The sequence below is a fragment of the Mercenaria mercenaria genome, chromosome 14 (genome assembly GCF_021730395.1).
Source record: "Mercenaria mercenaria strain notata chromosome 14, MADL_Memer_1, whole genome shotgun sequence".
NCBI lineage: Eukaryota > Metazoa > Mollusca > Bivalvia > Venerida > Veneridae > Mercenaria > Mercenaria mercenaria.
Window position 1 is genome coordinate 51,698,483 of NC_069374.1, and position 27,952 is coordinate 51,726,434.

General features: G+C 35.9%; 1 protein-coding gene across 1 annotated transcript; it reads right to left on the reverse strand.

The window, feature by feature from the left end:
• Positions 1–766: 766 nt before the first annotated feature.
• LOC128546053 (uncharacterized) lies at positions 767–26,592 on the reverse strand. The gene is made up of 4 exons (XM_053523478.1): positions 23,506–26,592; positions 20,245–20,423; positions 15,314–15,488; positions 767–7,609 (listed from the first exon to the last, which is right to left on the reverse strand). The coding sequence occupies exon 1, from the start codon at positions 26,289–26,291 to the stop codon at positions 23,769–23,771; it is 2,523 nt and encodes an 840-aa protein (XP_053379453.1). The 5' UTR covers positions 26,292–26,592; the 3' UTR covers positions 767–7,609; positions 15,314–15,488; positions 20,245–20,423; positions 23,506–23,768.
• Positions 26,593–27,952: the final 1,360 nt, after the last annotated feature.

Genomic DNA, 27,952 nt, shown 5'->3' on the forward strand with positions numbered 1-27,952 from the left:
AGTGTGTCAGTATCTCATTATTTCAGTGTGTCAGTATCTCAGTATTTCAGTGTGTCAGTATCTCAGTGTGTCAGTATTTCAGTGTGTCAGTATTTCAGTATCTCAGTGTGTCAGTATCTCATTATTTCAGTGTGTCAGTATTTCAGTGTGTCAGTATCTCAGTGTGTCAGTATTTCAGTGTGTCAGTATCTCAGTGTGTCAGTATCTCATTATTTCAGTGTGTCAGTATCTCAGTATTTCAGTGTGTCAGTATCTCAGTATTTCAGTGTGTCAGTATCTGAGTGTGTCAGTATTTCAGTGTGTCAGTATTTCAGTATCTCAGTGTGTCAGTATTTCAGCGTGTCAGTATTTCATTATGTCAGTATCTCAGTGTGTCAGTATTTCAGTATGTCAGTGTGTCAGTATCTTATTATTTCAGTGTGTCAGTATCTCAGTATTTCAGTGTGTCAGTATGTCAGTGTGTCAGTATTTCAGTATCTCAGTGTGTCAGTATCTCATTATTTCAGTGTGTCAGTATCTCAGTATTTCAGTGTGTCAGTATCTCAGTGTGTCAGTATCTCATTATTTCAGTGTGTCAGTATCTCAGTGTGTCAGTATCTCAGTGTGTCAGTATGTAAGTATCTCATTATTTCAGTGTGTCAGTATCTCAGTTTGTCAATATCTCAGCGTGTCAATTTCTCAGGACTTGCACAATTCAAGCACAACATTTCCACATGAAACGAACAATTCATTGAATTGGAATAATAAACAATGAATCAAATAGTGCTTCCATTGTTACCTTTTAATTCAAAACATTCTCAATAGTACAATATATACATTAAAGTTATTAAAATTTATAATCAGTAAAATATGTTTGCACATATTTTGGTAAGTTCATACATTGAACATATAAACATTTCAAAACAAGATAAATATAATCAAATGATAATCACATAATCTCAATACCCAAAATCATGATTCTTGGCTCATGAAAACACGGTTCATGAATCATTAAAACTTATTAAGGATCATGGTTCCTGGCTATGATAAAAACACCGTTCATGAATCATTAAAACTTATTAAGGATCATGGTTCCTGGCTAAAATAAAAACACCGTTCATGAAAAATTAAATTGAAAATGTATAGGAACAAGAGGGTCAGGAAGGCCCTGTATCAATCACCTGACCTATTGACCTAAAGATCATCGCAATTAACATTCTGACCAAGTTTCATTAAGATATGGTATTAAATGTGGCCTCTAGAGTGTTAACTAGTTTTTGCTTTAATTTGACCTAGTGACCTAGTTTTTGATTCTACATGACCCAGATTCAAACTTGACCTAAAGATCATCAAGATTAACATTCTGAAATGTATAGGGACAAGAGGGCCATGAAGGCCCTGTATAGGTCACCTGACCTATTGACCTAAAGACCATCGCAATCAACATTCTGACCAAGTTTCATTAAGATATGGTATTAAATGTGGCCTCTAGAGTGTTAACTAGTTTTTTCCTTTAATTTGACTTAGAGACCTAGTTTTTGACTCCACAGGACCCAAATTGGATGTTGACCTAAAGATCATCAAGGGTAACATTCTGACCAAGTTGCATTAAGTTATGGCCATCAATATGCCCTCTAGGGTGTTAAGGAGCTTTTCATTTGATTTGACTTGGTGACCTAGTTTTCGACCCCGCCTGACCAATATTTAAACTTGACCTAAAGATCATCAAGATTAACATTCTGACCAAGTTTCATTAAAGTGTTAAGTACCTTTTCCTTTGATTTGATCAAGTGACCTAGTTATTTATTTTACTTGACCTAGATTTGAACTTGACCTAAAACTCATCAAGATTAACATTCTAACCAGGTTATGGCCATGAATGTGGCCTCTAAGAGTGTTAAGGAGCTTTTCCTTTGCTTTGACCTGATGACCTGGTTTTCGACCCTACCTGACCAAGATTTAAACTTGACCTAAGGATCATCAAGCTGAACATTCTAAGATTCATTAAGATATGGCAATGAATGTGGCCACTAGAGTGTTAAGTACCCTTTCCTTTGATATCATCTAGTGACCTAGTTTTTGACCCCATCTGACCCAGATTTGAACTTGTCCTAAAGATCATCAAGATTAACATTCTAACCAAGATTCATGAAGATACAGTCATAAATGTGGCCTCTAGCGTGTTAAGAAACTTTTCCTTTGATTTGACCTGGTGACCTAGTTTTTAACTCCACATAACCAAGATTCAACCATTACTTAGAGATCATCGAGATTTACATTCTGGCCAAGTTTCATGAAGATACACTCGTAAATGTGGCCTCTAGTGTGTTGACAAGCTTTTCCTTAAATTTGACATGGTGACCTAGTTTTTGACCCCAGATGACTCAATATCGGATTCTTTCAAGATTTTATTGAGAGTAACATTCTAACCAAGTTTCGTTAAGATTAGACCAAAATTGTGACCTCTAGAGTGTTTAACAAGCTTTTCCTTTGATTTGACCTGGTGACCTAGTTTTTAAACCCACATAATTCAGATTCAAACATTACCTTGAAATCATCAAGATTAACATTCTGGCTAAGTTTCATGAAGATACAGTCATAGATGTGGCCTCTAGAGTGTTAACAAGCTTTTCCTTAGATTTGACCTTGTGACCTTGTTTTTGACCCCAGATGACTTAATATCAAACTCTTCTAAAATTTTATTGAGAGTTACATTCTGACCAAGTTTCATTAAGATTGGACCAAAATTGCGACCTCTTGTGTTAACAGGCTTTTCTTTTGATTTGACCTGGTGACCTGGTTTTTGTTCCCAGATGACCAAATATAAATCTCGTCCAAGATTTTATTGAGGGTAACATTCTGACCAAGTTTCAGATTGTGATCTCAAGAGTGTTAACAGTCAAATTGTTGACAACGGACAAATGACGAGGACGGACACAGGGTGATCACAAAAGCTCACCTTGAACCCTTTGTGCTCAGGTGAGCTAAAAATCATGGTTCCTAGCTCATGAAAGCAGGGTCCATGAGACATGAATGACCCAATGACTATCTTTCACTAAAATATTTAATATTCAGACATTTTCTTAAAATGTAGAAAATCTCAATTGAATATATGAAACGTTACTAAATATACAAAGTAATTAATTCTGAATGAAAAGGTTCATAAAAATGTCATGAAGTAACAGCCGATTTTCAAAATTTTCTAATTTATAAGTGGAAGAGACATTAAATACTGTGTTTAGCTATACATGTGTACATTGTGTACTTAATTTAAGCTAATGCATGGTATATAAACTTGTTAATTTGATGTTTACATAAGCTATATCTAATAACTGTTTATATTTTCAAATACAAAATTTAGGTCAAATGTACCTTTAAACTTAAGATGTAAAGGCAAAATTATGGTTCCTGGCTCATGAAAAATCAGTTCATGAAACATGAAACTAAAAATGTATATAATATCATACTCTATTTAAACAATTTTTAGATTTTCATGAAAGTAAGAAAATTTCTGCTTCTTTGTTTGGTACCCATCCAATTATCTAATTAAAAACGACAAAAATGTGCATGTGACCAAATGATGGGAATTCTATATGTTCTATCAACAATCTTCTGACAGCTGTAACACATAGCAAGACCAATTTAAAAAAAGGGTTACTAGCCTTTTGTTCTTAAATGACCTACAAAGTTATCACCAAAATTCACCAAGAAAAGTACGGTCATGTATCTTCTAAGAGAGTTTTATTTTTCTGACAGTTCAACACTCTGGAATATCTTCAAAACTGACAGCTAAAATGTGGGTATAAACGCATGGGTAATTAGGTTTGTTTACATTTCTATAAATGATTGGTCTACATTCCGACCGCCCAATCGACATCTGCAAAACAATATACCCCTCCTTCGAAGGGGGGCATAAAAAATGAGGATTGTTTCTATCCTCCAGTATTGAGTATTATTGTGCCTTTACTAAAATGGCCTGATTCATTATATGAGTAGAGAAGTTTAAGAGAAACTTGAAGGACTGCGGTTCAGAAAAGTATCCCTAAAATTTATAAAAGCTTTCTCTCCTTCGATTACTTTTTGCAGCTTCAGTTTTATACTGGCGATATCAATGTATTAAAAGTGAACTGATATAACCAAGGTCATTAAAATATATATCATGTTCGAACAACTATCACACTGTTATCATTTTACTAAATACGTCAATCTACAATAAAACAAGTCAAAGACAAATGCAGGCCCTAAAACAAACAATGGATCTATAATATACCATTTTGTTCCCAGATTTTACGAGAAACTTTAAACAATGCTTCAACATAATGCGTGGAAATAGTTTATCCCTGATAAGATGGGAAACAATATATGGTTAAAATATATGATGAATTGTTTAGAAAACAAACCATTAAAATATGATAACTTATCATAAATGATATAATTATGTACAGTCGAACCTTTGCCAAAGATTCCCCGTGAGCAGAGCTAAACTGGCTATAAAGCGTTTTGTTTATTTCATTTCCAAATTTAATATTTCTACTTCCCTACTTGCAGAACTGGAAACTTATATATACTAAATATAGTAGATTGTTTCTCCTTTGGGAAGCAGTCAACATATTTTGACTAGTTTCCTCCAAAAGGATGCTACACAAGAGCATACAGGTATCATTTAATGAAATACATCATTCTTAACTTGAACAGTGATAGTACTGTATCTTTTATTGTGAATGAAATCCAATTGAGAGAGGCTTGTGCTCTGTAAAAATTGATTTGTTTATAACTTAGCTTACTGGACAGAAAATATATGACTTTGAGATTTTCTTTTGGAATAATTGTAAACAGTGGTAATACTACAACTGTCCAATATTTAGAACAGGTTACATTCTACTCCAGCGGTTATTTCCCTTCTTATGCTCTTGGACAAAATAGTGTTCATTTAACAAATTCCACAATACATTTTAAACATAATCATTATCTGAATTAAGACAAAAATAATATAAAATTTTAACATCAAAGCTTAACTGAATAAAATTATGTACAAACAGATATATATATATATATATATATATATATATATATATATATATATATATATATATAGATGGATAGATCAGACAGTGACTAAATTGCGTATAGCTCTTTAGTTTTACCTATTTTACTATACTATTCTGAAGACTGAACAGTTACACGAAGTCTGTCACTTTCGTGTTAAACAAACACTTAAATGTACCTAAATAACACATGTACAGTGAAAACAAAACTCTAAATACTGCTGCTCATTCAAATTCACAACCTCAGCGAAATAAAATGTGATGTGTATATACATATATACAAGCTCGCCAATTAAAAAACCCGAGCTCTTTTGAAATGGTTACTTTAGCTGTGGGCATCATCGACATGTGTTGAGTATGCCTTACCATTTTATTATTATTAACATCCAATCAACATCTTGATCTTGTCATATAATAACATTCCAGCTTTTGGTAGTGAGGGAAGACTCCAAGTGCCCTCCTGGCATTTTCAGGCACTGGTTTGTATATGCATGGTAGAACCACTGACCTTCCGTAAGAGCGGAGGCAAGTGACTCGACATTTTAACATAAAAGAAACATGTTATATACAAACTATGTACAAGTGAATTTCAAATGTAGCTGAATCACACATGGTCCAGACTGTTTATATTACAAAATAAAAATGTATTTATGACGAAAACCACATAATTTCAAAAATCAAAATTAAACTTCTACATTCCAAATGATTAACATTGATTTTCTTGTTTTTAACTCACTGCTGAACAATCTAAAACATTGTATAGCCTTTTCATAAGATAAAATGTACTGTACAACACTTTAAAACTATCATTTAATAACTACCGGTATACCCTTTGTGTACATAATGTATAACTTTAAAACATTTCTAGGATGTGGAGGTCAAAGGAAAGCTTTTCATAGTGTTATCCCCAACAAGAATCTCTAAACTTCATTTGAAATATTAAAAATAAATTTAGTATTTACTTCCCTTGTTACTAAATCTGAAGGGTGACAAAGATCTGCACAAAATCTATCATTATGTACACAAAGTTAAAATGCACCTGTGTATTTATTCTGTCAAAATCATATCAATTAAAGGCAAGTATAAAACTATCTATTATATTATAATGCAGTCTGCTACATAATAACAAAACAATCTGTCTATTTCCTTACTATCCTAACGAAACACAAGATATATACACATGTATAAACAACCAATTTTGTGCATGTAAATTCAACTTAAACAATGTATGTTTATGTACAAAACAATACGGGAAACAAATTCAAATCTTAGTATAGAAAAAAGAACTTAATTACAAATAACAGACTAATGGAGAAACACATATTTACACTTGCACTAGTCTTTTTTTTTCTCCAAACCTAAAGCTGTGCTATCAATCAAAACAGGTATATGTACATATAATATGACAAATGTGTATTCCCTGAGTATTGTAACGAAATGCTAGGCATCAATTAAGTGACGATGAAAATGCTACAAATAGACAGTATACTTAATATTAATCTGAAATGTATTGTCTATGTATGTACAAAATGAATTGTGTGAAACGCATGTTATGTACAGGATACTGAATCTGATTTCCCCGAGTATTGATAGTCATGAACAAACTAATGGCAGTATATGAAATGAAGGAACGAAAGACATATGACATGACATGTGCACTCGACTTTTCTCAGTGTTTGACTCTGAATTAGAGATTTGCCAGTAAAAATTCCAAAGTTAAAAAGGGACATAACTCTGTCAAAACTCAAATAAGAGTTATGGAAATTGTGTCTCCTCTTGCAGACTTTGATTGTAAATAACTTTTTTGAGTTTCAAGTCAAAAGCTTTAATAGTAACGGAGATATTTGACTTTATCAAAAAATTTTAAAAAGTTAAGTTAAAAAGGGGCATAATTCTGTCAAAATTCTAATGAGAGTTATGCGGATTACTTCTCCTGGTGTAGACTTTGATAGTAAATAAGTATTTTAAGTTTCAAGTCAATAGCTTTGATAGTAACAGAAATATTTCACTTAAATTAATCAAAAACTTTAACCAATGGCGATGCCGACGCAAGGGCGAGTGCAATAGCTCTACTTTTTCTCCAAACAGTCGAGCTAAAAATAGTTGTAGCGGTTGCTAATCACTACAGGTGATCTTACATGTACTGGGTTTACAATCTCAATTTCTTTATTAATGTAGAATATTACTGCGAGGCTTATTATTCTAAATCAGATTCATATTGTTGTGTCGAAAATCGAACATCTAATATCACACAAAATTTCACAGGAGCTGGTATGCAAATAGTTGTGTACAACTGCTGATCTGCAAGCTTAGTTACTTCTCAGTTAAGCTGGGATCCAGTTAGCAATATTAAGCTGATGGTCCAAATCTTAGTACTCTCATCAGTCTGTGTCTACTTAGTCTAGCAGAATTGGATGATTGTAAAGATTTATTTACTGTAACATTAATGTCTTCAGATCCAGGTTTAAAACAGTACAATCATTGTCTGATAAATTTTCAATTGAAAAGGGATCCTGGTGGTAAAACCAATGGTCTACGAACTTACTATTTAGTGGTGCTGAAGGTTCTGAATCGCAACTGGTGGTCTGAAAATATTGTAAACATATATTAACATGTTATTGTTAGTCTGAAACATTTGTAACAGTTACAAGACGGTGACCCTAGATCACTCACCTGAGTAATATGAGATATATGTTTCAAAATGTCAAACTGATGCTAAATATTAAGAAAGTATGCCAGTAGGTCACATTCATAGTCACTGAAATTCAGTGTTATGATCAGTGCGCAAAACTGTGTATGTCACATAAATTTCAAGCCTGCATCTTAGAAAACATGAAAGTAGGTCAGTAGGTCAAGGTCACAGGTAAATGAACCCTTATCACTTGGGGTCATCAAGTACAATGTAATTATAATTAAACAATTTAGGAAATATGATCATATAATTTTTGAAGTACTTTTTACTATATAACTCATATACAAGTGACCCCTTGGGCAGTGCCTCTTTTCACTCCAGGGTAATACTTTGAACAATCTTGTAAGAGAAACATCAGGCAATCCTACATACCACATATGAAAGGACTAGGCCTTAACTTTCAGACAAGAAGATCTTAAATTTTCTCCTATAAAAGTATATGCAAACAAGCAAATTCGATGAATTGGTATCCCCCGCCGAGAGTCTGTGGGGATGAATGGAAAACAAATATATCTAACAAATAGTTAAGAATGTTACAAAGAAGCAAATAACTTCATTAGTCAAAATCAAATTAACAGAATATGAATGTTTTTTTTTGTTTGTTTGTTTTTCTGGATGGTGTGGGGGAGGGAAGGGGGAAGGTACAAAACTTTACATGTTGATAATAAATATTGATGGAAAATAAAAAATGAACAAGCATTTTCATAGATATGACCTAATGACCTACTTTTTAACTCCAGATGATCCATATTCAAACTTGACCTAGATCATATCAAGGCAATCATTCTGACCAAATTTCTTGAAGATCAATTGAACAATACAGTCTCTATCACATACACAAGGCTTTTCTTTGATTTGATTTGTCCTACCTTTTGACCCAAGATGACCCATATTCAAACCCGACCTAGATTTCATCAAGGCAATCATTCTGACCAAATTTCATGAAGACCAATTGATAAATACAGCCTCCTTCGCATATACAAGGTTTTTCTTTGATTTGACCTAGTGACCTAGTTTTTTTTACCTCAAATGACCCATATTCAAACTAGGCCTTTATTTTATCAAGGCAATTATACTGACATAATTTTAAGAAGATGAATTGAAAAATACAGTCTCTATCGCATAGAAAAGGTTTTTCTTTAATTTGACCTAGTGATTTTGTTTTTGACCTCAGATAACCCATATTCTAATTCGACGTAGATGTCATCTAGGCAATCATTGCAACCAAATTTCATGAAGATCAATTGAAAAATACAACCTCTATTGCATTCACAAGTTGTTTTTTTTATTTGGCCTAGAGTGGCCTAGTTTTTGACCCAAGAGGACCCATATTCAAACTCGACCTAGATTTCGTCACGGCAATCATGAAGATCAATTGAAAAAATTCATGAAGATCAATTGAAAAATTCAGCCTCTATTGCATACACAAAGGTTTTCTTTTATTTGACCTAGTGACCTAGTTTTTTACCCTAGATAACTCAGTTTCAAACTTGGCCTCAAGGTTATTATTTTGAAGATCAGTTGAAAAATACAGCCTCTATCGCATTCACAAGGGTTTTCTTTTTTTATTTGACCTAGTGACGTAGTTTTTGACCCCAGATGATCCATTTTCGAACTTGGCCTTCAATTTCATCAAGGTAATCATTCTCACCAAAATTAACAAGAGCCATGTTAGACATGGCCAATCCCCCCGCCGGGCATATTATAACTGAAGGCTAAAGTTCCTGGCAAGTTTGAAAGTATTAATTTTGGGGAAAGCTTTGAAGAACCATTTAGTTGTGGTCCGCATCAGGGGTTTTAAAGATGTGGAAGAAAGAATAAGTCAGTGCATGGTGAGGTGGTTTACTGCTAAATTTTATTACTTATCATGAACAGTATAGCTATGATGTTTTTCTATATGGCTACTGTAAAAAGAAGGAATGGAAAGCTAACAGGGAACACGAGTGCCAGAATGTCACAATATATGCCCGTCACAGCAAATTTCTTTACTCTAGCAGCTGTATTTGCAAATGGAATTTTAATTTTGTGGTTGTTTAGTAATCATTGTAAGTCTTTTGTTTTTCTAAGTCCACAAAAAACTCCTTACCAGGTAGAGATACCTTAAAATACACGTAAAATTGGAAAGTAACATCCATGTTGTACCACAGAAAAGTGGTCTTGTTTTTTCCCTACGGTAAATTATAAAAATGTTACAATATAAGTTATTTATTGTAACAACTAAGGGAAGTTATCTTAAAAAAAAAAAAAAAAAAAAAATTGCAAGTCCACAAAAAAATCTTTACCAGGTAGAGATTGGTCAAAATACACCTCAAAATTGGATGTAGCATGCATGTTGTACTACAGAAAAGTGGTCTCGATTTTTCCGTACGACTAGTAATGAAAAAGTTACTATAAAAGCTATTTAAAGTAACAACAAAGGGAGGTAATTCTAAAGAAGGGAACTGCGCATGACACTTCGTCTCATGATGGTGTATAATTGTGCCAAGTTACATCAAAATCCCTCCATGCATGAAGAAGAAATGCTTCGGACAATGTCATTCTTGTATCTGACCTTTGGCCTCTAAGTGTGACCTTGACCTTAGACCTAGGGACCTGGATCTTGCGCATGACATTCTGTCTCGTGGTGGTGAACATTTGTGCCAAGTTATATCAAAATCCCTCTATGCATGAAGAAGAAATGCTCCGGACAATTTTTTTAAAGAAAATATGATAAAGGGGAATAACTCAAAAAATAGGCAAGGTAGAGTTATTGTTCTTGCACACTGCACTTCCTCCCAATGTGTTCTATCAGTGTATGAAGTTTGAAGAAAATCCCTCCAGTACTTTTGGAGTTATGCTCCGGACAAAAATTTTTAAGAAAATAAGATAAAGGGAAATAACTCAAAAAATAGGCAAGGCAGAGTTATTGTTCTTGCACACTGCACTTCCTCCCAATGTGTTCTATCAGTGTATGAAGTCTGAAGAAAATCCCTCCAGTACTTTTGGAGTTATGCTCCGGACAAAATTTTTTAAGAAAATAAGATAAAGGGGAATAACTCAAAAAATAGGCAAGGTAGAGTTATTGTTCTTGCACACTGCACTTCCTCCCAATGTGTTCTATCAGTGTATCAAGTTTGAAGAAAATCCCTCCAGTACTTTTGGAGTTATGCTCCGGACAAAGATCGTTGCGGACGGACGGACGCACGCACGCAGAGCATTTCTAATATCCCCTTCGCCTTTGGCGGGGGGATAAATAAAGATCTATTGAATAATACAGCCTGTATTGCATACACAATGATTTTGCTTGAGTTGACCTAGTGACGTAGTTTTTGACCCCAGATGATCCATTTTCGAACTTGGCCTTAATTTCATCAAGGTAATCATTCAAAATTAATAAAGATCTATTGAATAATACAGCTGTAATTTGCATACACAATGATTTTGCTTGATTTGACCTAGTTATTGACCCAAGATCATCCATTTTCAAACTTGGCCTAGATTTTATCAAGGTCATCATTCTGACCAAATTTCATAAAAATGTAACAAGAGGGTCATGATGACCCTGGATCGCTCACCAGAGAAATAGGAGTTACATGTTTCAAATGTCAAACTGATGATTTTTAGAAAGTTTTTGGAAGATTTTCCAATGTACAATCAAGTAACCCCTGGGGCGGGGGCCAATATTACCCCGGGGGTCATAAATTTATGAAATTTTCCCTATGTACAATCAAGTAACCCCTGGGGCTGGGTCAATTTGACCCCGGGGGTCATGATTTGAACAAATTTTGTAGAGGATCACTAGGCAATGCTACATGTCAAATATCTAAGCTCTAGGCCTTCTGGTTTATTTTTAGAAATTTTTTGAAGATTTTTATATGTACAAACAAGTAACCCCATGGGGCGGGTTCAATTTGACCCTGGGGGGTCATAATTTGAATAAATTTTGTAGAGGTCCACTAGGCAATGCTACATGTCAAATATCTAAGCTCTAGGCCTTCTGGTTTATTTTAAGAAAGTTTTTGAAGACTTTCCTATGTAAAATCAAGTGACCCCTGGGGAGGGTCAATATTCCCCCGGGGGTCATGATTTGAACATATTTTGTAGAGGTCCACTAGGCAATGCCACATGTCAAATATCTAAGCTCTTAAAAATACCTTAAGCCAGTAATAATGGACATATAAAATAAAAATATGTTTATCATTATTCACCTTTAATAATATATATATTTTTCTTTTTGCAACCGTATGCATTAATACTTGACTGTCACACTGTACATATTTCATTACATCCGGATATAAATTTCATACAAGTAATCAAGAAATTAATTTATAAGCTAAAATAAAGCTATACAAGGGGAAAAATGAGCTGCAGCATGAGAAAACCAACATAGAGCAATCATGGATCCAGACCAGCCTGCGCATCTGTGCAGTCTGGTCAGGATCCTTACTGTTTGCTAACTGTTGCAAGTTTCTCTAATTGTAATCGGGTTTGAAAGTGAATAGTATGGATCCTGACCAGACACACAGATGGTCTGGATCCATGCTGGCCGCCAATGCACTATGTGGGTTTAATTTGGACCGGTTTCACCCCTCCCAAATCTTCAACACGAATTTAATTTTTCAGGACAGTCGGTGAATTCCACTGTCATTATTTCAGTAATGTTACAGCACTTTTGTAATATATTTTAACCTATAGCCAATACTGATGTGCAGTGGCATAGTTACAGAGTTCTGTAGCCCGCCCGCTTAGCTCAGTAGGTAGAGCATTGGTCTACGAATCGCGGGGCCGTGAGTTCGATCCTCGGGCGGGGCGTATGCTCTCCGTATTTGATAAACAACATTGTGTCTGAAATCATTAGTCCTCCACCACTGATTCATGTGGGGAAGTTGGCAGTTACTTGCTCAAATCAGGTTTGTACTGGTACAGAATCCAGGAACACTGGTTAGGTTAACTGCCCGCCATTAAATGACTGAAATACTGTTGAAAAACGGCGTTAAACCCAAAACAAACAAACAAACAAACAGAGTTCTGTTGCTTTTGAAGTGACTGTGTAAAGCATAAAAATTTTTTGTTTCCATTGTATGTTTACAGTATCCCGATCTACCCAAAATGTTTGGCCCGACCCTAAAATTTTAATGTTTTTATGGCCTTAGAGAAGTTTTCATTCAAATTTTTAATAAAAAGTTGCAGAACAAACAAGAAACATTTTTCCGACCTACCTACCCTAATTTATTTGAGCTACCAAAAACAAAGATATTTTAAGGCCTAATTTACCTTTATGTGAACAATTATGGGATTTTGTTCTCTGTATCACCTGTGTTACAGCTACAGTAGTATAATGAAACTTTGGTAAAGACAGAATATTATTAAGAATCATTTGAAAAAAACTTCTGGAAACAGAGATTTCTACATGACATTGTTTCTATTTTTTTTTGGACAAAGGTATTCATATACACTCAAAAATTTAAATCTTTATAGTACAAATAAAAAATGACAAAATCGATAAGATGTTTCTAACAGAACTTCAGTTTATTACAATAACTTCAATCAACTTTATCAATATTTTAGGCTAAAATTTCAAAAATGACAGACAGGAAAATGAAAAGCCAGAAAGCAAGCACATGACCACACGCATGTGCGATAAATGAATAGTAACTTAGGCGTTTTGTCATGTCCTTACCCTCTCTGAAGCATACAACCCTCCCATGTGACAGAACAGCATAATCCTGGAGGAGTCACAAAGAAAACTTATATGGTAATGCATCTTGGCTTTTTGGTTTTAGACTAGATAATATTTTCAAATCGTTTCCTACATAAATGTGTGTAAAAGGAGTGATTTTAAGAACAGCTTGAAATATCTTGGTAGAAACATTTTGGTAGAGGGTCACCTCGGAAACATTTCTGGACAGGTTTTGTTTAAACAATTCATGCCTAGCATCTGCGAAAGAGAACTTTGGCAAACACTGAAGACCAACGTCAGACGCAACAGAATGTGGTGTATGATCAGGAACTTCACTGTTTGCATGAAGGATTCACTTGTTCTAAGTAAATCAAGACCTGACACCCCCATACAAGTTTGCAAAAAGAACATTTTATTTTATAACCAGTGTCTTTGCAGTTACCGTGAAACTATTGTATCTGTATCACATTATGTGAAAATGTTAACGTAAACTATTATTTACTTTAGTTCTTTAATATTCACATAAAACCTAAACAACAATAACAAGTTTTCTCCTTGTTTGGTGTTTAAATTACAGACCATAATGTCACAAATAATGATTTTTTTTTAAATTAAGACAGTAACAGGAAATTTTACCGGGAAAATTTGTATGTGCTAGAAGGCAGATACAATAGTTTCCCGGTCAAAAAAGTTGATGGTTGCAGATACAATATTTTCAAAATGTCAGATCCAATAGTTTCCCTGTCAGCCCTCAAAATGTAGGTTCGAGCATCACTCTTGGCATTTAATTCTTAATTTTAGGAAGTCATCAAGTTGGCTTGCGGATGGTCAGTGGTTCTTCCCAGATGCCGGCTCGTGATGAAATACGCACGGAGGGGCACCTTGTGTCTTCCTCAATAAAAAATATGGAGAGTCGCCATTTGATCTATGACTGTATCCGTGCGACGTTAAATACAACAAAACAAGTAAATTAAGGTCGCCAGGCTCTTATGTCCAGTCAAACCTGTGCTGGTGACCACAGGTGAATCAATGGCACAAGGCCTTTTAGTTGTCAAGCATGAGCTGATGACAAACTTTGAACACTGTTTCTTAAGTGCAGTCAAACCTAAATTTTATATAATGACCACAAATTATCCAAAAGCTACCACTGAAAGTGCTTCCATGTGCTTGTGAAACCTCCAATACCGTTAAACCTGTGCTAATGACGAATTGATGACCACACATGAACTCTCAAGTACAGTCAAACATGTGCTGAAGACCAAAAGTGAACTACTGCCGATTCTAAGGCTCTTATCTACAGTCAAAATACATGTGACATTTAAGAAATGTCAATCTTTTACTGGTTACAACAGATTAATTTTAAAGTTTCATAAAGATTGAGCCACAACTGTGGCCTTTAGACTGTTAACAAGCTTTTCCTTTGATCTGGCCTACTGACCTAGTTTTTGACCCAACATGACCCAGTTTTGAATTTGAGCTAGAGCAAACATTCTGACAAAGTTTCGTTAATATTGGATCACACCTGTAGCCTCTTGAGTGTTCATAAAGTTTTCCTTTGATCGGGCCAACTAACCTACTTTTTGACCCCACATGACTTGGATTCGAACTTGTCCTATAGATCATTAAGACAAACATTCTGACAAAATTCTTGACTCTAGGTCAATACTTTTGGAGCTACGCGTGACACAATATTAAAATGATCAATTTTTAACTAAGTCAGGGGCCATAACTTCTACATGACTGAGTGAATCCGAACGCGAAACCCCAGGTGCACAACTGCACATGCTGACCAACATTCCTGTAAACTCTGGTGACTCTAGGTGAGATACTTTTGGAGCTACGCGTGACACAACATTAAAATGACCAGAACAAAAAATATGCAAGGCTTAACAAGTCTGTTTTTGATGCTAGAATAAAGGAACAGAATAATGTACTTACCTTTCAAAATATTGGTGCGACAGATACTCCTGTTTCACCATTTAGGCCTAAACAAAGGACCCGAACTTTGACACAGAGTTACACCACTCCAGAATTTAGTACAGTACTACTGTACACCCTGATCTCTTGACTAACAGATTGTACAGGCCCTTTGAGGTCAATAAAATGTTCAACTCTGAAATAAAGAAACACTGTTTAGGCAATAATTCATGTGTTGGTGATTTAGAAATTGACCCTAAGGCATCTCGTAAATGGGGCTTGTGCTGGAACAAGCGGCTCAAGTGCTCTGTCTGTAACTATACAAGTGCATTCTATAGATTATTTGAACAGGCTGAGTCTCACAAAAGAGGTAGAAAGGCAGCTAAAGCAAATATAGGCTTGCAGTTAGGCTTAATGACTACATCTATCAGCAATACCAGTGATTCTAGGATAGAACCCCCTGCCATGACCGGTATGGTTCATCAAGCTAACAAAGTCGGTCAGGCCATGGTAGACTTAAATAAACAAGATATGACTGAAATTTGGCAAAACAAATTTGAAAACAAACTCTGTGGGCATAAAAATAAAAAATATGTGAAAGTTGAAGGTGATTTGTGTTTCAACAACCCCCTGTTTAATTCTGATAACACACCATTTCAAGCCGGCACAACTGTCACCACCACTAAGTGTGAAAACAATACCCATGATAAAAAGGTCGTAGGTGTTTCGTTTCAGAGCAAATTATGCAAAATTGCATCTTAGCTAAGAAACAAGGGAAAAACTGTTGTATGTCCTAATCACAGGGGCCACTCACAGTACGGTCACCATTTCTGAATCTGTGCCTATTAGACATTTACGGATTAAGTCTACGTGGACTGTGAACACCTAAGACGATCGATTTTTCCATTGGACCGTCTCAACAAGATAATTTTAATCTATGTTTGGTAGGAAAACATTCCTATAATAATAATGATGGTAAGGTCCGGCTAAATATGTCACTGCACAGGATAATATTTGGATTTGTCTGTCCGTCCGTCTGATCGCCAGAGAAATATTTTTTTTTACATATCGCAAAAAGAATTTGATCTAATGTCATAACACTTTCCTGAAATGTTCTTCAATATTATAAGTTGCGAATCTGCGACAAAGTTGAAAAGATGAGCTAGTCTGATCGCAATGTATCCGTATTCCATCGTCGTCATCGTCCAACATGAAAAAAATCTAAACTGTGTCAGTTGGGATCAAAATGTAGGTCAGCAGGTAAAACAATGTGAAAACTGTAGGAAACGTAATATCTTGCGTCTCCATTCCTTTGTTGTTATTATACGCCCGAAAGGACGTATTTTGGGATACCACAGGTGTTCATCTGACTGACTGACTGTCTGTCAGTTTGTTTGTCTGCCTGTCCGTCTGTCCGTTAACAATTTCGTGTCGACTCCGCTCCTTGAAGGATTTTAAACAAACTTGAAACATATGTTATCCGCATCAAGAGGGCGTGTAGAGCGCCTGTATCAGGTGGCTTGCTTAAAGGTCAAGGTCACACTTAGGGGTCAAGGTCATATGACTTTGTTTCGTGTCCGCTCTGTAACTCTTGATCTGTATGAGGGATTTTAAAGAAACATTACACAAATGACCACCACATCGAGTCGACGTGCGGAGCACATGTTTTGGATTTTGGATGGTAGATACAAGGTCAAGGTCACACTAAGGGGTCAAAGGTCATATAAGTTTCAAGTCAACAGTTTTGATAGTAACAAAGATATTTGACTTGATCAAATAAGATTAAAAGAAAATTCTTAATTAAAAAGGGGCATAATTCTGTAAAAATTCAAATCAGAGTTATGGGAATGGATTTTCCTTGTGTAGACTTCGATAGTAAATAAGTATTTTAAGTTTCATGTCAATAGCTTTGATAGTAACAGAGATATTTGACTTTATACTAAAAAGTTTAAAAGGGGCATAATTCTATCAAAATTCGAATCAGAGTAACGCAGAATGTTTTTTCCTGGTACAGACTTCGATAGTAAATAATTATTTTAAGTTTCAAGTCAGTAGCTTTGATAGTAACAGAGCTATTTGCCTTTATAATAAAATTTAACAGAAAATTCTTCATTAAAAAGGGGCATAAGTTTGTAAAAAAAATCAAATCAGAGTTATGGGGATTGTTCTTCCTTGTGTAGACTTCGATGGTAAATAAATATTTTAAGTTTCAAGTCAATAGCTTTGATAGTAACAGAGATATTTGACTTTATCACAAACTTTAACCAAAAATTGCTAAATTAAAAAGGGGCATAATTCTGTAAAAAATCAATCAGTGTTATGGGGATTGTTCTTCCTTGTGTAGTCTTTGATAGTAAATAAGTATTTTAAGTTTTAAGTCAATAGCTTTGACAGTAACAGAGATATTTGACTATCAAAAATTTTAAACCAACGGAGACGCCGACGCTGGAGCAAGTGTAATAGCTCTACTTTTTCTTCGAAAAGTCGAGCTAAAAACAGGCACATTCAAATTTATATCACCTACCGCATAGTGATGATATAATAACTCAAACCCTATTGCCGTTATAAACTTTTTCATATCGCGCATAATATAATTAAACTACGTTGAGACGGTCCCCTTGAAAAATCTATCGCCTTAGGTGTCCACAGTCCACGTAGACTTAATCCGTAAATGTCTATTGGCAATGAGTACGGATGGAACAGCTTGGTCACAGCTGACATTGGTGCAAATCTAAGTATTTACTTCTTTCACTGGTGATGGTGACTCTAAAAGACATAGTTGTGTTGACAATGGCCAGACTCTCAAAGCTGAACATCTTAAAGACATCAGACATTTAAGCGATTTAATGAGACCTCAAATAAACAAAGCACCTTTCAGCAAAAACATGTTTCCCGGTACAAATAAGACTAATTTACGCAACAGCTTCTCACTTTCTGTAAAGGCCCGGTGTGTTTCAGAACTAAAGAAGGCACATACTATTTATAACAGTAACAATTAGACACTATCACAACAAAAATGCACAATGTTATGCTTGCCATGTGTTTTAGAGTTACTGTGGTGACAGCTGTGTTAAGTCTTGTCTGTCCTGGCAAATACAACAGAGCAAAAAATTATCTGCCATCAAGTATCAAACTAAAAATGACAAAATTAGATGAATCTCTCCTGTATGCATGCATGCAAGTCTTGCTAGGCCCAGCAGCAATTACACTGACAAAACACATATGTCCTCAACTCAGAAATGTGAGGCAGTTAACGGATCATAATATGTTTCTTGCTTGCCGAAATCTGTAACTTTCAGTCAGAACTGTTTTGGCCGCATACACTCTCAGATTCACAAACTATAAGTCATGGCTATGCTGGTTCTGCCTTAATGAAATCACAGTATCTTGGTGCTGGCTTAACAAAAGGCACATCAGTTATTAAGCATTTCATGAAGGCAGAACAAAACAGTCTGAAACTGAAGGCAATCACTGCTCGTTACACCGGACGATTACATCCGTATAAACTTCATGCCAAAGTCCACTATTCTAAAGGTCTCACCAACACTAATTTTGACTAAATCAGACTTTACGAAAATACCACATACAGCTCTCTGATCACATGTATTCAAAGTAAAATGTGCTAAATATAATGTGCTCAACAGTACAATCCATAATAAAAGCTATATGGAAATATTCATGTCCAATTTGGCTGTAAAGTTCTATAAAAATCTGTACATATTGTAAATATTAGAATTTAGAATCATTGTGTTATTTTAAATAGTGCTTTTTGTCTTTATTGTAAACTATATATGGAAATGTACCAAAATAAACAATCCGGACTCTCTCTATTCTGCCAGCTGTGACCAAAGCAATGACGAACACAGGCCTGCCTCTGATTGTTTACAATTTGGGGTTCGAGGCTCAAGTGATCTGCATTACAGCATAAGGAAAATTTACACAAATGTGATGCATGTTTATCTTCTGGAAGCTGGTACATATTGTTTGACAACATACAGGCTATTCTGCACACGTAATAGTACTTTGAACTCTCATCAAATGGAAATTTCGCACTAATTTTGCCTATTTTGGCCATTTTTGACCACACATAACACCGGTCAATTTCAAACACCCCATTTCCCCATATAATACAAGTTTTGATTCAAGTCTGGCTTTTAATGTGGTTAAATGATCATTTTCTGTCATGTTTTTAAGAAATTCTCTTTTCAGACGAAAAACAAATTGAACTCTTACCCCTGACCTGGAAATGCATTATAGGTCACCTACCAATGAAAAAATTTGTTCTTTGCTCTACATTTAGTTTACAATAAAAATGTCCTTTTAAATTCATTTATAAATTTTCACGCCATGGCAGCTACCTCCTCTGAAACCTCTGTCTCTCTACAACAAAAAAATATTAAAAAAAGTGGGTGTCGAATAGTATGCAGTGAAATGCTGGCTGACTGAATCCATGATGGTTGTGTTTACACAGTATTCCTCCGCAACATTCCCAGAAAACCTACTTTCACTTTTGCACTTCCTGTTTTAAGTAAATACCCAAAACAACACTAAACTAAACATTTCTGTTTAAGGAAATATGTCCAAATCAACAATTAATTGACAAATTATGTATTATATTGCAATGAAATTTGCTTCTATGCCCCCAAAAAGATTTACTGTTTTTTATATTGTCACTTCTTTTGACTACACCATGTAAGCAATACACCATGGAAGCTTACAACCGGATTACTGCAATATAACCACAATGCTTATCCTACACAGTGATCTTCCTTACCTATTTGTATAGTTCTGAGGTTGAAGAGAAGCAACTACTGCATGCAGTTTGATATTTCTTAAAAAGACTGCCAAAAAATTTAGGGTATGTCGAGATTATAACCGGATACAAATAAATTTTTTTATGCCTTATTGAAAATTTCAATAAAATATATATTTCTAAGCATAACTTAACTTACTCTGGAGACAGAATCCCACCAACACTGGTAAACAAAACTGAACCCCCTGTGACGAATGCCACACAATTGCTCTTGACAAGAGTATAATTAGTTGATTTCAGATTTGGACGACAAGTCGTTTCATCTACTGTCATACGACACACCAGTACATAGCAGCAACCCAGTGAACACAGGCGGGCCTGGAAACAGAAAACATTTACCATGGATAAATAGTGATACAACAGCTAGGGTACCAGTCTTTCACCTAGATGATATTTCATAAAATTAACAGAAACTGGGAGAACCCCTACTAAGATGAAGTTTGAAATCCAGCATGGAACTGGTTGTTTAGGAGCACATAATTCTGACAAACTGTCCAATAGTAAGACTGCATTCTTGGTCAGTTCTTTAATCCATGAACCATGAAGTATTACAATATTTCTGAACATATGCTCTCCAGTAACAGAATAGTGGTTAGAAATTGACTTCAGGCATCTAAGCCACAAAATTAATGAAAACAATATTACATGCAAACAAGAATGCCATAGTCACAAAATGTATACGCCTGTCAAGAGTTTGTTAGAAATGTTAGAAGAAAAGTTTTTGTTTCAGAACCGCATATATGATGAATTTTGGAGATTTTATAGGCTAAAAATGAACTTTGAAGTCAACAGGTGGAATCATTCACTTTTCATATGCATTTCAATTAAAGAAGTCACAGTGACTTTGACATCTGACAATTGAACTTGACCTAAAGTGAGTGTCATATGTATATACCTACATATAAAGTTTGGTGACAATTAATGGGTAGAAGCATTCATCAAATCCCTAACAGGCGCCTGGCCAGAAAAATTCATTCATATATTTGATCTTTGATCTCCAAGTGTGACCTTGACCTTAGAGATAGAGACGTGACACACTCTGTCTTATGTTGGTGAAAATTTGAGTCAAGATACGAAAAAGCCCTCAAATGCATGAAGAAGAAATACTCCGGACAAACTTATCATTATTTTATCAGAAATTTGACCTCCAAGTGTGACCTTGACCGTAAACCTAGGGAACTGGTTCTTACGCATGACACTCCATCTCATGATGGTGAACATTTGTGCCAAATTACATCAAAAAGTCAAAATCCCTCAAAGAATGAACTAGAAATGTGTCCATGGGACAAAGATGCCCCCACTACATGACAAAGGACACAAATTTGTTCCTAGGTCAGGGGCTATAACTCCTGCAATACTGAATGAATCCGGATGCGAAACCCCAGGTGCACAACCGCAAATGCTGACCATCATTCCTTTAAACTTTGGTGACTCTAGGCCAAATACTTTTGGAGCTACACGCGACACAACATTAAAATGACCAAGTTTTAACTAAGTCAGTGGCCATAACTCCTACATGACTGAATGAATCCAGACGCGAAACCCTAGGTGCACAACTGCACATGCTGACCAAAATTCCTGTTAATTTTGGTTATCTAGGTCAAATACTTTTGGAGCTACGCGCAACACAACACTAAAATGACCAATTTTTTACTAAGTCAGGGGCTATAACTCCTACACCACTGAATGAATCTGGACGCAAATTCCCAGGTGCACAACTGCACATGCTGACCAGCATTCCTGTAAACATTGGTGACTCTAGGTCAAATACTTTTGTAGCTATGCGCAACACAACATTAAAATGACCAATTTTTAACTAAGTCAGGGGCCATAACCTCTACACCACTGAATAAATCTGGACGCGAAACCCCAGGTGCACAACTACACATGCTGTCCAACATTCCTGTAAACTTTGGTGACTCTAGGTCAGATACTTTTGGAGCTATGCGCAACACAACATTAAAATGACCAATTTTTAACTAAGTTAGGGGCCATAACTCCTACACCACTGAATAAATCTGGACGCGAAACCCAAGCTGCACAACTACACATGCTGTCCAACATTCCTGTAAACTTTGGTGACTCTAGGTCAAATACTTTTGGAGCTATGCACGACACAATATAAAATGACCAATTTTTAACTAAGTCTGGGGCCATAACTCCTTCACCACTGAATAAATCTGGACGCGAAACCCCAGGTGCACAACTGCACATGCTGACCAACATTCCTGTAAACTTTGGTGACTCTAGGTCAAATACTTTTGTAGCTATGGGCGACACAATATTAAAATGACCAATTTTTAACTAAGTCAGGGGCCATAACTCCTACACTACTGAATAAATCTGGACGCGAAACCCCAGGTGCACAAATGCACATGCTGACCAACATTCCTGTAAACTTTGGTGACTCTAGGTCAAATACTTTTGGAGCTATGCCCGACATAATATAAAAATGACCAATTTTTAACTAACTCAGGGGCCATAACTCCTACACCACTGAACATATCTGGACGCGAAACCCCAGGTGCACAACTGCACATGCCGACCAACATTCCTGTAAACTTTGAGGACTCTAGGTCAAATACTTTTGTAGCAATGCGCGACACAACATTAAAATGACCAATTTTTAACTAAGTCAGGGGCCATAACTCCTACATTACTGAATAAATCTGGACGCGAAACCCCAGGTGCACAACTGCACATGCTGACCAACATTCCTGTAAACTTTAGTGACTCTAGGTCAAATACTTTTTGAGCTATGCGCAACAAAACATTAAAATGACCAATTTTTAACTAAGTTAGGGGCCATAACTCCTACATGACTGAATGAATCTGGACACCAAACCCCAGCTGCGCAACTACACATGCTGGCCAACATTCCTGTAAAGTTTTGTGACTCTACAGCAAATACTTTTGGAGCTAGGCACGACACAACACCAAAATGACCCGACACAACACTAAAATGACCAATTTTTACAAAGTCAGGGGCCATAACTCATTCACAACTGAATGAATCTTGAGGTGAAACCCCAGTTGCACAACCACACACGCTGACCAACATTCCTGAAAAGTTTTGTGACTCTTGGAGCTAGGGGCGACACAACATTCTCGGAATGACGGACGGATGGATGGATGGATGGACGGACGGACAAGAGCAAATATATATTTTATATACCCCACCACTCATGTGGGGGGGGGGGGGGGGGGACAAAAATATCAGATCATAAAATATTTTTAGTCATCCCGATTAGCCAAATAAGTAAGGCTATTTTAATTTAAATTTCACAGCCCAAATCCTAATAAACGTTTCAATTTTTTCTATAAAACTAGATCTACATTATTTAAAAATTTAGTAAATTTATTATTATTAAGTGTAATAAAAACAAATAAAATAACTTACTTGTGTAATCAATCAATGTAGGTATGAGAACGTCCATCCTCTTCATCTATGCACAACTATTTTAACCCCTGTTCTATCTTAATCAGTACTGGTAAATTAGAATTGATTTTCGTGTCTATTTCACTCGCGAGCAGCTATTTTTAACTCTGTACATATATGTGTGTCATATGTCATATGTCTCTGTGTTATGTTTAATGTTACATATATTCAATGAGTAATGTTTATGAAATATTTACACTATCAGTCCAAGTTCACTGGTTAACTTAATGTACTCGACTTCCAGCTTCAGTTGTTTGAAACTCAAACGCGTACTCGCCGTACTGACTGATTCCATCAAACGTGACCACGAAATTCTCCGATGTTTTTATATATTTTTTAACGTCTGCAAATTCTGTTTCCGGTGTTATATTACAATCTCGCATTCTTACTGTCACTGAGTGTGGAAGTTTCTCTACTACCTTAACTAGATTACGTAATGATGAACCAGACATTGTTACCTTATACAAGTAAACAATCTGTATATTCACCATTTCCGGTGACAGAGACAGTGACCTTTCGCCTAGGTTGATACCCCACAACCTAACTTCTTTCACTGGAACTAACAATGGTAATGTCTGCAGCAATGTTTCAATGTCACCGGAAGATTCTAGACCACTACAATTAAATGTGTGTAGTTTACTGGCTGCTGGCAGCTCTCTCAGCAATGACGTGGACAGACCGGGTTTAGATAAACGTCCTACAGTACAATCCTCTAACGACGATACATTCACTTTTAATTGTGACACAGGTATACCGCTCAATGCTAACGCCCTTAGATCTGAATGCTGGGAAAAGTCCAAATTCATTTCTCCGCAGGAAATATCGTGTGTGACACAGTGTAAATTGTGCAATCTAATCTTTGCCATTGATTTTCTGTTTATAATATAATTCAGAAACTGCTTCAGCACATCGTGCTCCATCTCGAAACAACTGATATAAATTGCTCGTAACTGAGAAATATTCTGAAATGTTTTAGACAGTTCACTGGAACAAGAACTAAGTTTGCCTATAAACTTATTACCTTGCCATGTATGTGATACAACAGCTACACATTCCAACGACTTGTTTGTCAACAACCGAATAATTTCCGTTTCCTCGCATTCCCCTTCGTAATAGATTTTCTTGACGCTGTGCAGGTCATCAATTTCACACTGATCGATAAGTTCACGTAAACAACGAATGCCTTCTATTTGGATACTTAATGACATAATATTACTTTTATTGTGTATCACCAGCTGTTTTAAATTCAAGAAGTGATTTTCTTGTTTACATTCTCTATCGATGATAAAATCCTGGAAACAAAGAGAAGTGTTGTCCGTGTTTTCTTTCAAACAAGAAATGTACATGTTTTGTATGTCTATCAGAGGTTTAACGTACCTGTAATCGTATTCTGCCATAGATCTGTATGTTCTCGTTATTTTATCTTCACTGATTACAGACATTAATTCGCGTGATATTGAAGACATGATTTCTGCATTCATTCCACTGATGAAAATAAACACTTGCGACATATCAAGAATATTTTGAACACTGCTGAATTTTTGTTGCACTAAATTTTGGACCTCACTTTCATTTAGGCAGCTAATGTGCAGTGCACAGAAATATTCTTGTACTGTTTTGTGTGAAAACGAAACTTTAGAACTTTGACTGATTAATTTTACTTCCTTACTTTGTGTTAATATTCCTGATTCAAGACATAATTTCATATCTTCTGTGTTGAGATACTTTTTCGTAACTAATGGACTAAATGCCAGTGTGCTTTCATGTTTTTCACTGAATAATGTTCCAAATGCTAATTGTCCTAAAGCTTGCAGAAGTGTGTAATAATTTTTACAATGCACGAGTTCACTGAAGAATTGCGGGATATCACTTCGGGGTGGTTCGCGCGCCTGCTGCAGGGCTGGATATTTTTTGAACGTTCGTTTCAGGAGCAGTTCAACAATTTGACAGTATAACACACATTTAGACCTTCCTAGATCTATTTCATCACACCATAAACACAGAAGATACATCAACAAAAGTGGAATGGTTTCCAAATCCGAAATACCTTTATCTTCGACAGCAGAATCAAATTTATCAATATGCTCATCTGTAATTTGAGGTTTCTCACACAAAAGTGAAATCACATTCTTCTTTAATTCATAGGCTGACTCTTCGTTAAGTCCGACAAGTTCCAACTTTTGATCTATTTGACTTGAACTTAAACTGATAACACTCAACTTCCACGGTCTAGTTGTTGTGAGGATTGTACATTCCCTAGCTTTCCTGTGTGGAATGTCACGTGGTCCTAGCTTACAGGTGGTCTCAGGATGTATCCATTCATCCAAACCATCAAGAATTACCAAGCCTTTACCCTTAGAAATAATAGTTTCTATGTCGCGTACAGTTACAGAAGCGTGTGCCAGCCGTGGAATTACTTGTTTCACGATCATCTCATCAATGTCGCATTCCTCAGAACAATCGCGCAATGACAACAAAAACACAAATTCAAACTCTGACATTGCCTGAATATCTTCCTCCTTAAAGAAATGTTGTTCACTTTTGATACCCATTTTAGCTTGACACCACGTCAACACGAGTCGCTTACTAAATGCAGTTTTCCCGAGTCCAGCATCTGCTGTAAGATAAATTTTACGACACTTTTTGTTTTTCTTGTAGAACACATCACGTAGTGAGGTTACCTCTGACTTAATTTCATTGCCACCTCCGAGCGATCTCTGGATTTCCACTGAATTGATGTCCGGCATGACGTAAAACTTAAGCAGAGGAGTGTCTTGTTCTTCTATTAAAGGCGAAAGAGGCAGGTTATGATACTGTTCCCTGTAGAGAGCTATCAAATCTTCCTTCAGGTCTGAAATATAAACAAATATCGTTCAAAATAATTGCACGTGTGTTACAAAGTAATTTATTCTCTTCACGACAGATTTTCTTTTCAGAAGAATACATTTAAAAGGTGAAACAAAAGTAATTATTATAAGTTCCTTTGATGTATGTGTGGATTGCAGTTTTTATTTTATAAAGTTATGCAACAATTACTCTCGTCAACAAGAAGTTCATCGTCGCTTATTTGATTGTATAATATACCTCACGTAATGGATATATTACATTATTTACGCGTTCGTGTCAGATTAATCATTTTTGAATATCGCCATGGTGTAAACTTAAGGTTGACATCAAACAAAATTACATTTTTTTTGTAATGTTTTAAACCGTGCATTCATATGTGTGACCAGCATATATCTTAACATACATCTTTTACTGATATCTGAGCTAAAAATGTATGAATACAATAAAAACTACAGCCCAATTATCTCTATTTTACAAGATATTTCTATTCTGTGATTCATTTCGTAGACAGCTCTGCTATTGCTATGGTTATTTAGCTAATTTTACTGCACGGACAGCATGTTCCCTCACCAACAAACACCATGTTTCTTCTGCTACTGCTGTCATTGCTAACTCGCTATACGGGTGACTACAAACGTCATGTTTCTACAGCTACTGCTTTCATTGCTAACTCGCTATACGGTGACTACAAACGTCATGTTTCTACAGCTACTGCTGTCATTGCTAATTCTCTATACTATGCTGATGTCTGCTAACTCTCAACACTGCGACTGCAAATGTCATGTTTCTACTGCTACTGATGTTATTGCTAACTCGTTGTACTGCGATTACAAATGCAATGTTCTACTGCTGCTGCTGTCATTGCTAGATCCCTATACTCAGACTTCAAGTGCCACGGTTTTATGCCTCTTCTGTCATTTTTACCTCTTTCTAGTGCGACTTTAAATGCCATGTTCCGTCTACCACTGCTGTAATTGCTAACTCTTTATATTGTGACTACAAAATACAAATGCTATGTTCCTACTACCATAGCTGTCATTATAGTCTCTATACTGTGATTATAAATGACGACGTGCTTCTACCACAGTGCGAATTCTATACTCCGACTTCAAATGTCAGATGCTCTACTGATGCTGCTATCATTGCTAGTTCTCTATACTGCGACTACAAGTGTCATGTTTCTTGTTCTACTGTTGTCAATGCTAACTTGCATGTTCCTACTTTCCCTGTTGTCGTTGCTAACTAATTATATTGCCACTGGCATTCCTGCACCCACCTTGTCATTGCTTTTACTGCCATTGGTAACGCATGTACCTACATCCACTTAGTCATTGCTAACTATACTCCCACTGACAGTGCATTTTTCTACTTCCACTGTTGTGATTGTAAACTACAAATGTATACACTGCCACTGGCAGTGCAGTGGCAGTGCATGTTCCTACATCCACTGCTGTGGTGGCTAACTGCATTCTGTCACTGACAATGCGTGTTTCTACTTCCACTGCTGTCATTGCTATAAATTTATACTGCAACTGACAGTGCATGTTCCTACATCCACTGC

Excerpts from the sequence above, each read along its gene's own strand:
- LOC128546053 (XM_053523478.1), bottom strand. The coding sequence starts at position 26,291 with ATGCCGGACATCAATTCAGTGGAAATCCAGAGATCGCTCGGAGGTGGC.